The 20196-nt window shown below is 41.2% G+C and overlaps 1 protein-coding gene across 1 annotated transcript in view; it reads right to left on the minus strand.

Moving 5' to 3' along the window:
• Positions 1–20196, minus strand: part of SLC2A13 (solute carrier family 2 member 13) — a 401421-nt gene that overhangs the window by 259689 nt on the left and 121536 nt on the right. The window contains exon 2 of the mRNA XM_073573541.1: positions 14416–14575. Coding sequence (XP_073429642.1) covers positions 14416–14575 — 160 coding nt within the window. The remainder of the gene's footprint in view (positions 1–14415; positions 14576–20196) is intronic.

Here is a 20196-nt window from a genome sequence, read left to right on the forward strand (position 1 = left end):
GTGCCATTTTTCGGATACTGCATTTTATTGCAATATATATGTGATGGCGGCCAGAAAATAGAAATGGAATTACCGGTAAAGCTAATTCTAAGAACCCTCCACGACAGGAGGTTGCCTCCCCATCCTAAGGGACAGGGAAAACAAAGAGGTTTAAACAACCCTTCTCTCCTCAGTGTTTTTCTAAAAGATGACACCAGTATGAATGCTTCCAATATTTATTTAACACTAAGGGTCCCGTTTCACTTAGCGTCGTACCAACGATCCAGACAACGATATGACCTGTAAGGATCGCTGGTGAGTCACTAAATGATCGCTAGTAATCTGCCAAACAGGCATCTCTCTTCAGCGACACAGCAACGATCCAGCGATCAAACACAGCGATGCACGCTGGCCAGCGGGACACCGTCAACGAAAAAATGGCCCAGGACATTCCTGCACGATCAGCGATATCCAGCAGGGGGGACGGTCGCTGCTGCGTGTCACATGTAGCGAGATCGCAGGCGAGATCGCTGTTGCGTCACAAAATCGCATTAGCGATCTCGTTAGTGCTCTCGCTATGTGAGACGGGCATTAAGGAATCAAATAAACAAAAAGGAGGGAAGCCGCACTACCCGTGCTGTTATAGAGAGTTTTAAAGCCCCTGTCTCATATAGTGAGATTGCTAGCGAGATCGCTGAAGCGTCACTGATTTTGTGACGGAACTGCGACCTCGTCAGCGATCTCGCTACATGTGACAAGCAGCGGCGACCGCCCCCCCTGCTGGCTATCGCTGATCCTGCTCGAATGTCCTGGGCCATTTTTTCATCGTCGGTGTCACGCTGGCCAGCGCGCATCGCAGTGTTTGACCCCGACAAGCGACCTCGTTGGCGACGCAGAACTCAGACGCAGGCGGGAATCGTTAGAAAAGCTGTGTGACAAGGTACCAACGACCGCCGAGATCGTTATACGGATCACCGGATCGTTGCTGCGTCGCTGAAGAGATCTGCCTGTTTGGCAGCTTACTAGCGACACACCAGCAACCCTTACCAGGTCGTACCGTTGTCGAGATCGCTGGTGCATCGCTAAGTGAAATGGGACCCTTAGAAACCGAATTACCTGCAAGTCTAATTTAATTTTCTCTAATCCCCTCCACAACTGCACCACAGGAGAAATACCAAACAATAACGCTAAGGAGGGACAATTGCCTGCAGGACTTTCCTGCCAAGGGCTAATCTATAATGCTCAGTTAAGCCCTCTTCACACATAGCGAGATCGCTAGTGATATATCGCTAAAGCGTCACCGATTTCGTGACGCAACAGCGATATCGCTACATGTGACACTTACCTCCGACCCGGCTCCCCGCTGGATATCGCTGATCGCGCAAAAACGGGATGGTCCATTTCTCGTCGTCGGCTTCCTGCTGGCGCTGACGAGCGACTCCATGGATGCGGGCGGAAGACGTCGCCCTCGCTGCGCGTGACAGGTAAGTGACGACCGCCGGCCGCTGCTGCATCGCTAGTGAGATCTGCCTGTTTGGCAGCTCACTAGCGACCATTTATCGATGCACCAGCGATCCTGACCGGGTCGTATAGTTGTCGGGATCGCTGGTGCATCGCTAAATGTAACGGGACCTTAAGGGTATGGACCGAGGACCAAGAGCTGGCTCTGCAGATCTGCTTGATGGATGCACTAGTCCTTTTAGCCCAGGAGATGGAAAAAGCTCTGGTAGAATAAGCTTTCAGAAATTTATGAGACAGGTCTTGGCTTCTAGAAGTCTCTGATTGCTATCTTGATCAAATTTGCCAAGGAACTTTGTAAAGCTTTTTTCCCATTATTTGGTCCTTAGTACTGGACAAAAAGGTTCTGATTCTTCTTCTAAGCTTCTGTTTGCTCCAGATGGTAGAGAATGGTTCTCCGGACATTGAATGAATGAATGAACCTCCATTTCTCTGCTGCCTGTTGGGGTTTGGCAAAATGAAGGTAGGATTATTTCCTGGGACATATGGAAATCCACTGCCACCTTGGACATAAAAAGATGGGCCTAGGTGGAGTACTACACGACCCTGTCTTCTAGGATTCTCAGATAGGGTTCCCTAATAGAAAAGGCCTGGATGTCCCAGACTCTCCTTCCGTTTGTTACCAAGAAAGCCACTTTCCAGGATAATCTGTCCATCTGAATTTGGTTTATTGGCTCGAAAGGCAGCATAGTCAGACCTTTGAGTACCACATTCAGGTCCCCACATGGAATTACATTAGATTTCCTTGGCTATAATCTAGAGGCTGCGGTCATGAATCTTTTTAGCCAACTGTAAAATTTTGGTCAAAAAAGGACCTTAAAGGCACTAAGTTTTAACCCTTTTGACAGATATTCTGGTAACAAGTCCAATATCCTGACTATGTCTGGACAAAATGGATCTAACGGAGTAGACCCACACCATAAAATGAAGGTTTTCCATATTTTACCATAGGTGACCTGTTTTCTGCTATTTTGCAGGGTATGTATGACATTTCAAGATGAAGCGACGATACCGGAAGTCAATAGGAGAATAGCTATGGGCAAATCAACAATGAAGTCACTGGACCCAATGTCTTCAAATCGAGGAATATTTCACTGGAAGACACGGCTCACATATAATCTGGGCTTTACTGTAGTAAAATATGGATGCAAAACCAGGATGATACAGTCATATGTAAAAGTTTGGGCACCCCTATTAATGTTAACCTTTTTTCTTTATAACAATTTTGGTTTTTGCAACAGCTATTTCAGTTTCATATATCTAATAACTGATGGACTCAGTTATATTTCTGGATTCAAATGAGGTTTATTGTACTAACAGAAAATGTGCAATCTGCATTTAAACAAAATTTGACCAGTGCAAAAGTATGGGCACCCTTATCATTTTCTTGATTTGAACACTCCCAACTATTTTTTACTGACTTCCTGAAGCACTAAATTGGTTTTGTAACCTCATTGAGCTTTGAACTTCATAGCCAGGTGTATCAAATCATGAGAAAAGGTATTTCAAGTGGCCACTTGCAAGTAGTTCTCCTATTTGATTCTCCTATGAAGAGTGGCATCATGGGCTCCTCAAAACAACTCTCAAATGATCTGAAAACAAAGATTATTCAACATAGCTTTTCAGGGGAAGGATACAAAAAGTTGTCTCAGAGATTTAACCTGTCAGTTTCCACTGTGAGGAACATAGTAAGGAAATGGAAGAACACAGGTACAGTTCTTGTTAAGCCCAGAAGTGGCAGGCCAAGAAAAATATCAGGAAGGCAGAGAAGAAGAATGGTGAGAACAGTCAAGGACAATCCACAGACCACCTCCAAAGACCTGCAGCATCATCTTGCTGCAGATGGTGTCACTGTGCATCGGTCAACAATACAGCGCATGCATAACGCCTTTTTGTATGACCAAACAACTCAATCTTTGTTTCATCAGTCCACAGGACCTTCTTCCAAAATGTAACTGGCTTGTCCAAATGTGCTTTTGCATACCTCAGGCGACTCTGTTTGTGGCGTGCTTGCAGAAACGGCTTCTTTTGCATCACTCTCCCATACAGCTTCTACTTGTGCAAAGTGCACTGTATTGTTGACCGATGCACAGTGACACCATCTGCAGCAAGATGATGCTGCAGGTCTTTGGAGGTGGTCTGTGGATTGTCCTTGACTGTTCCCACCATTCTTCTTCTCTGTCTGATATATTTTTCTTGGCCTGCCATTTCTGGGCTTAACAAGAACTGTACCTGTGTTCTTCCATTTCCTTACTATGTTCCTCACAGTGGAAACTGACAGGTTAAAGCTCTGAGACAACTTTTTGTATCCTTTCCCTGAAAAGCTATGTTGTTTTCAGATCATTTGAGAGTTGTTTTGAGGAGCCCATGATGCCACTCTTCATAGGAGAATCAAATAGGAGAACTACTTGCAAGTGGCCACTTGAAATACCTTTTCTCATGATTTGATACACCTGGCTATGAAGTTCAAAGCTCAATTAGGTTACAAAACCAATTTAGTGCTTCAGGAAGTCAGTAAAAAGTAGTTAGGAGTGTTCAAATCAAGAAAATGATAAGGGTGCCCATACTTTTGCACCGGTCAAATTTTGTTTAAATGCAGATTGCACATTTTCTGTTAGTACAATAAACCTCATTTGAATCCAGAAATATAACTGAGTCCATCAGTTATTAGATATATGAAACTGAAATAGCTGTTGCAAAAACCAAAATTGTTATAAAGAAAAAAGGTTAACATTAATAGGGGTGCCCAAACTTTTACATATGACTGTAAAGACATAAGTCAGAAAAAGAATCAGCTCCTTCGAAATGTGGTGCTGGAGAAGGATACTAACCATGGATGACAAGAAGAACAAAATTCAATGATGGAACAAATCAAGCCAGACATGTCACTTGAAGCAAGGATCCCCAAGTTACAACTTGCCTATTTTGGACACATAATACAAAGAGAACAATCACTGGAGAAAGACATCATGGTTGGAAAAATAGAGGGAACAAGGCAAAGAGGAAGACAAGCAACCCGATGGCTTGATACAATCAAGATAATGGTGGAGAAAACCCTAGTGTACCTTTCTTGGCTTGCACAAGCTCTATCTTCCTACAGAGAGTTCCATCCATCAAGTCGCCATGGCTCAAGATCGAGCTGAAGGCGGTTAATAGGTATGATTCTGTCAGAGACGCCTCTAGCTTTCAGGATCGAAGCTTCAAAAGCCAGGCCGCAAAGCACAGACTCTGGGGAACGGGATGAGATATCGGACCTTGATATAGAATGTCGTGGTTCACAGAAAGGATTAGAGGATCCTCCACCTTCAGGATGTTCAATGCCTCAAACCTGCTTCTTTTTGGATACGCAGAGGTGCTATCAGAATGGTTTTTACTTTCTCCGTTCTGATTCTTTGCAAAAGTTCTTGGTAACAAGGGTATTGGAGGAAACGCTTAGGCCAACCTGAACTTCCAAAAGTGGGCGAATGCATCTACCTTTGCCACAGTATCTTTCGGATTTAGGGAGATATATGGACCCACTTTTGAATTTTGATGAGTCGCAAAAAGGTTTATTTCTGAACACCCAATTTGTTGGTCAGCATTTGGAAAATTTCGGTATTCATTCTCCCATATCTAAACCCGTTGTTCTTAGGAAGTCTGCTTGACTATTTTTGGAACTTTTTAGCTGAAGGGCTGACAAAGACAGGAGCTACTGTTCTGCCCAACCAAAGATTTTTGCTGGGACTTCCTGCAGGTTGACACATTTTGTGATCTCCTGATGATGTAAGTGAGCCTGTGTGATCATATTGTCTGAATAAATCATGACACGAGTTCCCTGCAGTAAGGATTTTGCTGATCTGAGGGTTCATTCCACAGCTCTTTATTCTCTGAAGCTTGAAAATTGCCAGTCCATGTCTTTCGGCTAGACACCTCAGAAAGTGACCAGAGATATAACAGCTTCCCAACCCCTCTTGCTGGCATCTGTTGGTACTGATAATAGGGGATGTTGAATCCAGGAAGTTCCTTTTGCCATATTTTCCCAGCTGAACCACCATCCTAGTGACACCTTTACCTGATGAGGATGGTGGGTGGATCCTTCAGCTGAGTGAACATGGAGATCTGTTCCAACAAGAAAGGATGAAGCCTGATCCCAAGGAACTGCCTGAATGCATGAAGCCATGAAGGACTGACACTGCATCTTATAGACACCGGTTTCCAGTTCTTTAGAGCATAACTCTTGGATCATATATGTAACTGTCAAGCTACTGGAAGAGAATAGGTTAGATCTTGAGAGTTTAGTAGAATCCCTAAGACGACCTTTTCGGTGGAAGAAGTCAAATCTGATTTTTCCAATTTATTATCCAACCTAGAGATGTCAGAATTTGCATTGTAGACTGGAGATGATCTATGAGACATGGCATAGAGAGAGCCATAGTTAAAAAATTGTCCAGATAAGGGAGATGCATATACAGTATCTTGCTTCCAGACAAATGCTACCACCTCTGCCATAGTTTTTGTGAATATTCAAGGAGCTGAGGAAATACCGAAAGGAAGGACATTTAACTAAAAATGAAGAACTTACTGTCCTTGAATGACCCAAAATCTTAGGAATCTTACATACGTTAGATATATGGGAAAATGATAAGCATCCTTTAGGTAGATAGATGCCATAACGAAGTCTCTGCCTATTAATGGGACCGTGGATTTTATACATTCCATTTTGAACCTTTTGTATGTAATGATGATTATTTAAGCTTTTTAGGTTTTTAGAACACTTGGAATTTGCAGCAAGTCGGGAATGCAATGGGGACTCCGGTGGCATGTACTTTTGCCAATCTTTTCCTAGCACTATTTGAGAATAAATACATTTATTCCAATAGTAACCTGTATTCAAAACATAAATTATGCATTAGGTATGTGGATGATATTTTTATGGTATGTGACGGTCCTCAAGAATCTTAATTTTGTCATGTACCTCAACAGTTGCAATGACATGAACATGTCATTCACGGCTAAGTTTGGGGGGCAATCTATAGAATTTTTGGATCTTTTTTGGAGATCATTGATTGTCTTTTATGTACCACTGTATACCGCAAACCATCCTCCACAAATGCTATACTACATTTTGATAGTTACCATCCCCCTATATGAAACATTCACTTCCATAAGTCAGTTTCTTAGGTTAAAACGAATTAATAATACCACTGTTGGTTATGAAAAACAATCATTGGATCTATGCAGAAGATTCAGAGAAAGGAGTTATCCCAACGAGTTACTTGAGGAAACACAGGTCAGGATTAATCAAGATTGTATTACGTTTGATAGAAGTAAAAGGAAAAATAACAAAAAAGAGAAGAGATTTGTCTTCAGCTTCGAGTATAGTCTTATGGATAATTTTATTAGATCGACAATTCGTAAAAATTGGCACATCCTCGAGCATGATAGTGATCTGACAGATGTAGTAATGAGGAGACCTTTATTTGCCTGTAGGTGAAGTACTAGTTTAAAAGATATTCTGGTCCAAATTCGCACAGATAAGGAACAGAATAATTGGCTTAGTTCTAATGTTCCCAAGGGAAATTACAGATGCGGACATTGTCCTTTTTGTACATATCACATTATAGACCGCTGTATACACAATGGTGCAGTAACGCATCGCGTTTCTGATTTTATTTCCTGTAAGTCTACCCACATAGCTTATGTTATTTTTTGCCCCTGTAGATTTTTTTTATATAGGGAAGACAATATGTCTCCTGTATGTTAGGTTTAGAGAGCATTACAATTCTCTCATTACAGGAAAAGGTGTCCCGAAATGAAATCAACCACATCAGGGAAACACACGGAGGGAACCCCAAGGTTTTGTCGTTTGCTGGTAAAGAGAGGGTTGTGTTACCGCCTCAGGGGGGCGATTTGCATAAAAATTTACAAGCTAGGTGGATCATGCGCACTTGTGTGCTTGTATCCACCGGCTTCAATGAAAGGATTGACATGTCCATTTTTCTCTAAATTAGGTAATTTTGCTCAAAGTAATTTTTGATTGGGTATTTCTATGTATTACCTTATTTTTAAATTGTTATTTGTGTGCTTTTTTATATTCTTTGCTGTTAGTTGTATGTGTGTGGTGGGGGGTCTGGTGGGAGGAGTTTACCAGAGTGCAGGTATTTCTCCTTCCGTCGTTTCCCACTTGCCATGTGACCTGTGGAAGCGCATTTTGCGCAAAACGATCGTCGTCACTCCCGCTCCCCAGCTCCCGTTCTCCTGTCATAGATGTTCCAATAAAGGCTTGTAATTTTACCCAGTGAGTGGCATTCATCTTTTCTTGTGATTTGCTTCTTAGCTTTATGATAATCCTGTAGGGCCAATTTGGTTTTCCTATCAGAAATAAGTGGGAATAATGGCATTTACCCTGTTCCAGATTTGGAACTGAAGAAATCACTCCCCATGCCTGTTGGTCTTGGAACCCTGAGATTACGATCTTCTGTAACTTTAGTGATGGCAGAAATGTTAACTCCAGCCTTTGTGGGGGTAAGAGGAGAACTCTATTTTCATTCCCACTCAGACAGATTCCGGAATTCTCTGATCTGCCATTATCTGTCACTGTGGAAGAAACCTTGAAATTCTGTTTCCTACTTGCCCGATGTCATTGTCTTTCTTGTTGTTGGTTCTGAAAAATATTTATTTCTCTCTTACGCCTTTGGGGTTACTCCAATGACCTAATTGACCTTTCCCTCTGAATATTGTGGGGTCTGAGCCTGTGGCAGACAAAATGTCTTCTCTTGAAGACTTTTGGTTCAGGAAGCAACTTTTTCCTATCAGCAGCTTTCTCGAACTGATCATCTAGGGATGGACCAAATAGGTACTCTCCCCTGAATGGGATAGAGCAAAATTCTGACTACTACACCATGTCAAGGCTCCATATCTTTGATCAGAGAGTTCTCTTTGTGATATTTCATAAGACAGAAGCTTTTGCTGCTATCCTGACAGTTTCTGTCAAAGCATCAGCTAAGAATCCTGTTGCCTTCTGAAAGAGCGGTAATGAGGCCAGGTGATCTTCTCTAGGAGTGCTTCCACTGATATGATCTTCTAGTTGTTGTATCCAATGGAACATAGCCCTTGTTATATAGGTGGCAATTACATACATTTTCAGATAAGTCACAGATGTCTCCCAAGTCATCTTCAAAAGGCTATCCATTTTCTGATCCAGTGGGTTCTTGAGCTGAAAAGAAAATTGAACTGCATTACTGCACTAGAAATATGAAAAACTGAGAATGTTTAGCGCATAAATTGGCCAATTCATGTGTACCTGGCAGCCACGATAAGGCGATTCTTGTTGCCAGGACCTAATACCAATGAGGATTGGCATTAGGTCCTGGCAATGAGAATCACGTTATCGTGGTTGCCAAGTACACATGAATTGGCCAATTTATGCGCTAAGCATTCTCAAGTTTTCATATTTCTAGCGCAGTAATGCAATTCAATTTTCATGTTTCATATTTCATGTTTGCATGCTATAGCGCTGCAGAGTGCTGCTTTATTTGTTTGATTGTATATGAGTTGGCTACTCTTAGTAAGCACCTGTTCAGACCTACTTTAAGTTTGGATGTGAAGGTCAGTCTTTTGATACTTGAGCTGAGAAGAGTCTTCAAACAGCAATGTAGATTTCTTTGCTACTTTAGCTACTTGGATATCCACTTCAGAGGTTTCTGTCCAGCATTTGGCCATGTCCTCATCTAACTGGAATCTATCCCTTTAGTTCTCCTGGGATGTTCAGACAACTCTCTGGGAACTTCCACTCATTCAAAATTAAATTCTGTACATTATCATGAATAGGAAACACTATCTTCCTTTTTCATCTTAACCCACCGAACATTTCATCCTGGATTTTTTGAGTTATTTTCTCCTCTTCTATTCCCATGGTATCCTTTACTGCTGACAAGAGCTCCTCTATATCTTATGATGAGAAATACATTTTTGTTTATCATCCTGGTCTGTGAGGATCTAAGGTTGAGGGTTATAATAATAGCCTAGGCAGGTCAACGATGCAACTTTTTATTGAATACATCCATGGTTGTACAACAAATCCAGGTAGATAGCAAAAATACAATGTCCTCAGTCCACAAGATCCCCTCCCAGGGCCAGTAGTCCCACTGTGCCCGTACCAGGCGATACTCACTCTCTCCTAACTTTTGGTTGGCCCATAGATTTCGCATCTCCTGCCATTATAGTCTGCAGTCATAGTCCAGGCTCCTTCTGATCACAAATATCACAACTGACGCCCGTGTATCCAGGACCAACAATCCTTAAGAAAATTTGTTAAATCCAGATGACAGATCCCTCAACCATAACAGGGGGATCCAGCAGAGCCAGCAGCTGATCTTAAAAACTCCATAGACCATCCATCCCAGCTTGGATTTTCTCCCTTCAAAGTCACTGAATTCAGATTCAACCTATGTGGCTTTTTCTCCCTCCCCCTTAAACATTTTCCTTTAGCTCACAGAATGAAGCATATTTCAGCTCCTGAGCTTGCATGTGAGGCCCCCTGTGGTGACTGCTCACCTGAGTCTAAAATCCCCATACACACAATGGGCCCCCATACACACAATGGGCTAGTGGCTGGGAGTACAATGGCGTGAGACCCTGAGATACAGATGAGATTGATAGAATGATTGCTAAAGGTAAATGTAAAGCAATCTCCTGTCTGGCCTTAAGGAGGTTTTACACATAGCGATATCGCTATAATGTCACTGATTTTGTGACGTTATAGCGATATCGCTATGTGTGATACTTACCTCCGACCGGCTCCCCCACTGTCCATCGCTGATCGCGCGAGAATGTCCGGCTCCATTTCTCGTCGGGCGCTTCCTGCTGGCGCCGACGAGTGACGGGTGGAGGCGGGCGGGAGGACGTCAGGATCGCTGTGTGTGAAAGGTGAGTATCGTGTCGCTGCTGCATCGCTGTGAGGTCTGCCTGTGTGACAGCTCACCAGCGATCATTTAGCAATGCACCAGCGATCCTGACCGGGTCAGATCGCTGGTCGGATCGCTGGTGCATCGCTAAATGTAAAGGGGGCTTTAGGTACACAAAAGGTCCAGCCTGCACACCTTTCTCTGCTTGCTGTCACTGAATGGAAACTGATTCTCAGGATGAATTGACGAGCAGGCAAATCTCTAATAAAACACAGCAAGCAAATATCTATTAAATTACAATATTGAAGCAACCGATGCTTCGTGCTGGAAAAAGTCTGTATCCTTTAGAGATGAGGACTAAGCTCTACGTCCATTTGTCCTATAGTCTTTATTAAGTGGCCAGCTCCTCACACTCGTCCCCCATTTTTTTCAGCACAGATACGTATGTAAGAGGTTTCATCTTCATGAGAACTAAACTTTGTATCATCTAGTTTCCTCAAGGCATATTCCGTGTAGTCCTTGCGAATAAACTCCACAGTCCCCATAGTCCACCCTGGTGTACATCAGCATAGCAGATATCTCTAGCTTGTCTCATATGATCTCTCAGATCTTGCCAACTCCCCGATGGGGGAAACCCTGAGATGAGAACTCTGTATTTGGTTAGCTGCAACAGGGGTCTGTTTCCTGGTCTATACTACAATTTGTGGTAAGTTTTCCATTTTCCAGCCATTCCTCAGGGACTAATACCTCTGCTTCAGAATCTGAACTCTCTTGGGTCGTACTTTCTCTTTTTTGATCCTGATGGTGCCCCAGTAAAGGATTGAGAGAAGGAAGCTTGAGTCTCCTGACACACCATTCCTCTTCTTCCATAGGAGAGGGCTGCTCCTCAATATTTTCCATAAATTAGTGGCATAACTGTTTTTTAAGCGAAGATGGGAGTTTTTATTATAAATGGCACATTTCCGATTTGTCTTCTTATTTTTAACCTTAAGCGCAGGATCCTTGTAACTCTAGAAATAAAATGAGAGGGACCTACCCATAGCAGGAATACTCAATGAGCCTGGGTTTAAGCCAGGCAATACAGATGCAGCTCTAAGGGAAGCCACACTCTCCATACTAGCACCTTAGTTCTTCCTTAAGGTGTCTTCAATCAGGGTCAATTAAAGTACAGAGACCGTGACTCTGCGCTCCCATCCAATAGGATGAAACTTCTCCTCCATCAGCATAGGTCTAGCCTTGATACAGCACCTAGATGCAGTCTGGATGCTCCCAAATTCAAATTTCCTGCCGAAAGACTATGAAATGCAACCAGACGTGACATCACGCACCTGGATTCTAGGGGATTGCGTCACTTTCTGCAAGTGTGTAGCACGCTGGAGACAGCAGGGGTGGAGAAGAAAGATGCGGGCTGAGGAACTTTGGCAGGACCCAGGCTGAGGAGCTATGGGAGGACTCCACCTACCACTATTCAGCGTTGTCAAAGGGCGCAAGAGAATGGTGTGGTCCCATACCAGCAAGCACGGGAGCAGCATACAGGCGAGTAAGGAAGGCCGCGCAATCAACCCCAGGCTTCCCAGTTATTAGTAGGTACTAAACACAGAGTGACTGTTTGCCGGCCATAGCACCCCAAGGAAATATCTTTTTGCACCTAAAGACAGAAAACACTGAGGATAGAGAGAAGGGAGAGGCTATTTAAATCTCTTTGTGTTGTCTGTTCCTAATTAAGATGGGAAAGCAACCTTCTTTGGTGCTGTCGTGGAGAGGATAAGAGAAAGCGCAATACTGGCATTTTGATTCTTTTTCTCGTTATGCAGTTTACCAAACTGATTAATTTAATTTATATTTTGACAAATCGAACATTTCTGATTGCAGTGATAGCAAATGTGTATTTTTTTTGTTTTATTTTTAATGGGGCAAAGGGGGGTGATTTGAACTTGTATTGATTTTTTCATATTTAATAATTTTTTTTTTTTTTTACTTTCCCTGAATTTAATAATCCCCTTAGGAGACTTAAAGCTGCGATTGTCCAATCACCTGTGCTGTACATCGTAATGCTTCAGCAGAAATCATGCCACAGGCTGGCTTTCACAGAAGTATCATAATGACAGGTAAGGGGGATCTTCAGCAGACCCCAGCTGTCATGATAACCCATCGGCAAGCTGTGATCATGTAACAAGAGTGCCGATGGGCGGGATGAATGATGCGCTCCCGGTCGAAGTGCGTTGACAGCAAGATTCAACTGGTTAACAGCCACGGGTGGAGCAAATTAAATCAGTCTTCATGTGCGGGAGTAGGGGGAGATGTGTGCTCAGAGTGGGAGCCCACATCAAAGGCAGGGACGTAAACTTTGACGTAAATATAAGTGACATTTTGTTGAAAAACCTCCTGTTTAACTTACATCACTTATACTCCCATATACAGTATATGTATCTACACACATAAATACATATTACTTACTACACAGAACCTGCATAAATGCACATCAAATTACAGACACACAACTAATGTTCAAAGGACAAAAAAAGTAAAAATAGCCGTGGAAACATTCAGTGACTATTTCTAGAACCCGTTTGTAGCCAGAGCTCAAGTGCACGGAACAAGAGCTCTTGTCTTGTATCCTAAAATAAAATCTTAAAAATCAATTGTCTGCTAAGGCACATTTATGGGCTATGACTTTCATTTGTTATGGCAGACCGTAAACTGCTAAATGACTTTTATAAAAAAAATGTGGTAAACTGAACACAACGTGCCATGAAAGTACTAGTTTGAGTTCCTTTTAAAAAAGCAAAATGAAAGTTAAAAAATCATAAGTGCAATTTTATTCCACAGCTTATATCCACTTGTATCTTGTACATTGTGAGCCCTCATGGGGTCCTCTCTCCTCATGTACCAGTTGTGACTTGTATCATTTAAGATTACTGTACTTGTTTTTATTATGTATACCACGCCTCGCATGTAAAGCGCCATGGAATTAATGGCGCAATAATAATAATCTTATCCTGCAGCTTTTTAAACATCAGCAGACCAACAAGAGAAAACTGAGTGCAAAATAGGTCTCATAAAAAATAGCATTTTATTTAAATATTTTTAAAAGAATAGTATGAGTGAACAAACATAAATAAGACACAAACAGAGCACTCCTGAAAAAGGTGTTGCCAGCATGAATGTTAATAAATTTAGCAGAGAATTATTTCATATATGTAGTTTACAACCGGGCCTATCAACATTATGGCCTCTAACCAAATACCCCTAGTCAAAGAAAAAAAGTAAACAATGACTATTGCTAAACAATTTTTAGCTAGAAGATAGTTCCAAGTGTAATACTTACATCAAAGATGGTATGTGAATGTACCGGGGTAGAGTGTACATGAGCTGGCCCACCAGCCCCAACGCACGTTTCAGCCAAGGCTTCGTCAAGGGGAATGTATCATACACATTGCTTGCTTTTTTCTTTGACTAGGGGTATTTGGTTAGAGGCCATAATGTTGATAGGCCCTGCTGTAAAATACATATCTGAAATAATTCTTTGCCAAGTTTATTTACATGTATGCTGGCACCACCTTATTCAGGAGTGCTCTATTTGTGTCTTATTTATATTTGCTCATTCATATTCTTTTAAAAATATTGAAATAAAATGCTATTTTTTATAAGAACCATTTTGCACTCTGTTTTCTCATATTGGTCTGCTGATTCATTTTAGAGCGTGTCTCTTGCAAAGAGGTTGTTGTAGTTGCTCGTTTTTTTGGTGGTATTTGTTAGCTTTTTTTTTTTTTTAATATGCCTACCTGGAGAATCGCTGATGATCATGCATACTAATCACTACAAGCGTTGAGTCACCAAAGGTCTAGCAATGCCTATCACCATCAGGAAATCCAGATTCCTCTAGAGAATCCCTGCTGCAAGCGATCAGAATCAATATAAGGGTATCTATGCGTAAATGGCATTAACATGCACAAATATATTCACAGTTCTTCCGAAATTCAATATTAGAGAGAATTATTAACCTTTTGAGCAATTCTATTTCATTACGAACCTCCATCCATCTCTTGGAAGGTAACTAAAAGCACCATCCACAACGGCTGCAAAGAACTGTCCGCCTGTGATGAAGAGGGTGTTAATGGTGACCAATCTTCCTCTCAAATGCGGTGGGGCGGCTTCTGCAATGTATACTGGGACGGTCATAGATGCAATACCTGGATGAACAAAAACAGACATAGGCTAAATCAATTCATGTCTCTCTCATGAAATATATCAAAGTAGTTAAGAAAATTTTTAGGCATTTTATAAATAGACATTGAAGGGGCATTTCCACCTTGGACATTTGTGGACACCATGTACAGCTAGAGAACGATTTAAAAGGTAGCTACACATGCAAATGGTACTTTTCATTCACTTCTATGGATGTTATGCTTAACAGCTGGGCATAGTTGCTCCAATGCCTCCTCAGTAAGGCCTGTTTCACACTTCAGTATTTTTTTGTCAGTTAAAATCCGCCAAAATGGCGGAAAGCGGATCCGTTGCTAACTGATGTGAACGGATGCCACCGGACCGTTTTTTTCGACGGAGCCGATGAATGAAGATTTTAAAGGAACTGCAGCCAGAGAGAGAGAGAGAAATTTTTCTGTCTGCCAGAAATGATTTCAGGGTTAAATTTCCGGCTGACTTCATTCCTCCGGGCATGCGCACTGTAAAATGCGGATCCTGCAGCAAAAAAAAACGTTGCATGGTCCGTCCAGGCATGTCGGCGGACGCAAAAAAAATTGACGGATCCGCAAAAAAAACGGATCCAACGGATGGCCATCTGTCAAGATCCGCCGCTAATGCAAATCAATGGGGAAAAAAACGGATCCGCCAAAAAAAATGGCGGATCCGGTTTTTTTGCAAAACGGCGGATTTTGACTGATGGTCAAAAACGGAAGTGTGAAACAGGCCTAAGCGGATAAGGCAGTTATCACAGATGAAGGCGTTACTGCTGGGACCCTCACTAATTTGTGACCCTCAAATTTGTGACACATTCCGTGGATATGCCATAAATGTCAAAAATAGAAATACATCTCTAATTAAAGCATATAGTGGCTATAAAAAGTCGACATGCCAAAAAGAATAATTTTAGAACTTTTTCCACCTTTAACATCACTCAATCTATACAATTCAATTGAGAGACAAACATCATTTCAAAGGGGAAAATAAAAGTAAAATAATGTGGTTGCAAAAATATGAACAACTTTTCATAATTGGCTAATTCTGCCAAAGTGGGCAAAGATTGCCAATTTTAGCTGTGCCATCTTGATTGACGGCTAACAAAAAAAATTAATGCTGTCAAATTCAAAGGGTACATCAACAAAGAACTAGTTTAAGGGTTTGCATATTTATGCAACCGCATTATTTTAGTTCATTAATATTCTTTTTCCAAAAAGATTTTAGTTTATTTTTCAGTAACAATGTACAATTGAGGTGTATAGACACTTGGGTTCATTATCTTTATTGCGTCAGACTGCATCAACTTCCCACAGGACAAATTATGGTGGTTCACGTGCAGAAATTAGAAATAAATAGAATGTGCAGTAAATGAGAAAAGCCGCACTCACCAAATCCTTGCAGCTTTAAAAAGTCCTTTATTCTATTTTGTGTGGACGATATTTGACGAAGTGCAGGTGGGTTGGGAGTGGATCCGGAGAAGCACCAGATAGACCTGAACTGGCCATTGTCCACCTTTACCCCCGCCTAACTTCCCAACCCACCTGCACACCGCCGAATATAGTCCATATGAAACGAATGGAATAAAGGACTTTTTAAAACTGTAAAAATTTGGCGAGTGCTAATTTGCTCATTCACTCCATATTCCCAGTTTATTTTTTAATTGCATTGTACGCATTATAGGTGACAAAATTGAAAAAAGTTCCTGAAGTATTCTTCTTGCCATGATTTTTTTTACATGAAAAAAACCTGACATTTTAACAGGGGTTATGGACATTCTGTATCGACTATGTACGACAATTTAATCATTCTGCTGGGTAAAAAAAAAAAATTGAACTAAAAATTTAAAAATGTAGTTTTCTATGGCAACGATGTGTTACTATAGGTAGGTGGTCCATCACTCATGCGATCACCTTTTCAGTAACATTTTGGCATAGTGTTTTGCATGCTACCTTCTGTCTGGAGGACATTGAAACGAGAGTGATCGGTCAATCAGATGCAGGAGGGAGACAAAAGATAGGGAGGGAGGGAGATCATGAGAGCTGCAAGTGTAATGTCCCTCGCCCCAAAAGCACTTGCAGCTCTTTTGCATACGATTTTAATGCTGGAGATCTGAGAAACTAAAAAAAAAACCAAAAACTGCTTTCAACAATCAAGGTAAGGACATAATAATCAGCATGAAAATGCCTGTGCATACATGTCATGTAGCTGTAAAATCCCTTTACAGAGGTTGCTCAGAAGCACAAAAACATGACTGAAGCTTATTTATTTTATTTAGGCTGGTTTCACATTAGCGTTTTTTTTGTTTTGCACAGCACATCGTGCGCATCCGTACCTACGTTTAACATGGCGTACGCATGGTCTTGCGTTTGCATGCGTTCGTCTGCGTTTTCATGCACATGCGTTTTTTCAAGGTGTGTGTTTAGATGCGCCAGACGCAACCTGTTGCATTTTTGGGTCCGTCCAAAGGCGTAAAAAAACCCGCATGCGTTTTCTTGGCAACGGAATGCGTCATAAACAACGTATTACAGTCTATGAGAACGCAGGCGTGCACATGGAAATGCGTACCCCTGCGTTTGCGTACGCATGCATTTAAGAGTAAACATGGCTAGAAACTGGTTAAAACGCATGCGCATAAAAAACGCAAACACATGCGTTTCTGCTTGTGCTCGAAAAAAACGCTAATGTGAAACTAGCCTTACTCATTTATATAGCACCATTAATTCCACAGCACTTTACAGACATTATTGGCACTGTCCCCGATGGGGCTCACAATCTAGATTCCCTATCAGTATGTCTTTGGAATGTGGGAGGAAACCGGAGAACCCAGAGGAAACCCAGGCAAATACGAGAACATAGAAATTACTCCTTGCAGGTGTTGTCCTTGGTGGGATTTGAACCCAGGACCCCAGCACTGCAAGGCTGCAGTGGTAACTACTGAGCCACCGTGCCGCCCAAAAGTTTTACTTATCAGTTTCTTTTAGTCAAGAAACTCTACTACCAATAAAAAGAGAAGCAACCACATAATTCCACTGGATTATGAAGTTGTGACAGGGAGTGATTGCCCATGCCATATGGATTGGCGCATCACAAAGCCTGGCCATCTCTTCTTTTCCCAGGTTGGCCGTATGCTTTATCCACATGACCATCTATGCACCATGATGTCAAGCCTTCTTCTTCTGCATGATCAAGGGTTATGTTTTATGACAATTCCTTTATTGTCTAGCTGCTCTACTGGCCCTGACCAGAGCCAGGATCAGAAATTTCACATTGGCTACATCGTCTACATACATGGCAGAAAGCATAAAATAAAAGGGTCTGCAATCAAGTATATTCAAAAGTGTAATCCTTTAGCATCGCCAGCTTTTCCACCCCAGCCAAAACTAGCAACAGTATTCCAAATAACAAGCAACTAAAACGGCAGTGAGAAAAGTGTCCGGGCTCTATATATATATATATATATATATATATATATATATATATTTATTGAGCCAAGTCTGAATAAAGCCACATTCAAACAACCATTTTTCACCGATAGAAGACTCATCATTACCTCCTAGGAGAATGTTTTCATATCTTTTGTTTGCAAATCAATTGTTATTAAAAAAAAAACAAAAAACAGAAGTCTGCTTTTTATCTGATGCAAAGATCAAAAATCGGACAATAAAATGGATGAGTCAGTGGAAAAAAAATGCTATGCGGATGGTAAAAACATACACATGGACTAGAAATGGATGAAAACTGGACCCAGCACACAAATAAAAACAATCCACCTTTTTCTTGTATGCAAAAAAAAAAAACCCAGACAACTGAATACTGCCTAAGGGATAACCTGGAGATCCACACCTGCATAAACTTCAATTATCATTTTCGATCATTTACGTGCAATGCCAGTTCTTGTATGGCCACTTAGAGATCAAATGTAAAACTAGGGTGACTTTAAATTAGTTTGAATTAAGTGATTGGTCTTTAAATTTTAAGGAAGAAGCATAGATATTAAGGAAAAAAGAGCGCTATATCTTGCAGTTGTATAAGCTATGATCAATGTTTCGATAGATAGCAGGCCAAGTATTCTATGTAATGAACCGATGAATCAATTCGACTCATGAGTTCTCAACCCTGTCTGCTAATTTAACTCCAGGAATTGATTATATGTCTTACTGTGACCAGAGTTTTTTTGAAGTATGCACGTTGGAGTTAAAAACAGCTAGTCTATCAATGGAAAATATTGACTCCGGTAACGTGTTTTATCTGAGTACGCAAAAATACATAGTAAGAGGAGTAGGCTGGTTTCAGACAATCCAAAAACGCTCACATTTTACCTGTATAATAAATACATAAGACCACAATTCAAACTTTGATCATCAATTATAATACGCCTATATTACAGCAGTGTTAATCTGGCACTAAGACCAGGATACCGTAACAATCATACACTGAATTTTATAGGCTGATTGTTATGGTCATTTTATTTTTTAAATAAAATTACAATAGTTTAAATGCACTCAGCACCCATAGGCTAAGTATTCTGTGTAATGCAGCCTTCTGCAAATCTTTTTAGAATTACATAATGTTGTAATTATATAAATGACACAATGTATAAATATATTCTATACTTATGGGGAACTTGTCAGCTGATACAAATCGCTCAAAAAAACTGCCGAAAGGTGCGGAGCTCAGGTGACAGATGCCAATAGCTCCTGTCTGGGCATACACACAGAACAACGTATGGATTATATAGAATGTATAGGCTATAAAGCTTATGCAGTCTATGAACCCTATGAATTCTATTGAATCCGTAATTTGCTCTGTATGTATGCCCAAACAGGAGCTATTCATTCCTGTCATCTGAGCTACGCACCTCTTAGGGGGGGGTGATGAATAATTGGTTGTCTCAGGACATGTACCCTCACCGATCTGTAATTAGAAGGATGGTAATATAGAAATAAAATGTTACAACAGATTAGTTACTCTTTGACTCATTACTGACATATGACTTACCGTTACGTCATATGTCAGGTACTTGGCTTTGATGCGTGCTCAGAAGCTGAATCCGCATCTCTACCAGCAGACGATGGCAGAGTTATTCAGCCATCATCTGCCTCCAACAGCCGCATGTGGATTAAAGCTCTGTCCGTAGCTTCCGTGAATCTCTGACAGCAGCATTTACAAGGCGTCGACAGGTGGGGGCGCTGTCCTAACCGCTCACAGGCACTCCCTGAGATGCGATCGTGGGACACAAGTAGATTCCTGTAACAGCCAAAGGTCTGCTGAGGATCCCCATGCCAGTCATTAAGGTACTCCTGTGAAATCCAACCTGTGGCTGGCATTCAATAGAGACTACAATTTTGGGTATATACAGCAATACTGCAAAAGGACTAACAAATAAAAAAATGTTTAAAAAAATATGTAATAAGTTCAAATCAACACATTTCCCCCATTAAAAAGTAAACTAAAAAACTACACATATTTGGTATTGCGGTTTTCGTAGGAATCTGATCTAACAAAATATAAGATAAATTAATCCACTCGGTAAATAGTATAACCAGAACTTTGATAAACTGACACATCAGGTGTCCATTTGGCTCCAACATTTGAACTTTTATCACCATATTAC

This window comes from Dendrobates tinctorius, unplaced genomic scaffold (assembly GCF_039654945.1).
Source record: "Dendrobates tinctorius isolate UK_male_01 unplaced genomic scaffold, ASM3965494v1 ptg000035l, whole genome shotgun sequence".
In the NCBI taxonomy this organism is placed as follows: Eukaryota; Metazoa; Chordata; class Amphibia; order Anura; family Dendrobatidae; genus Dendrobates; species Dendrobates tinctorius.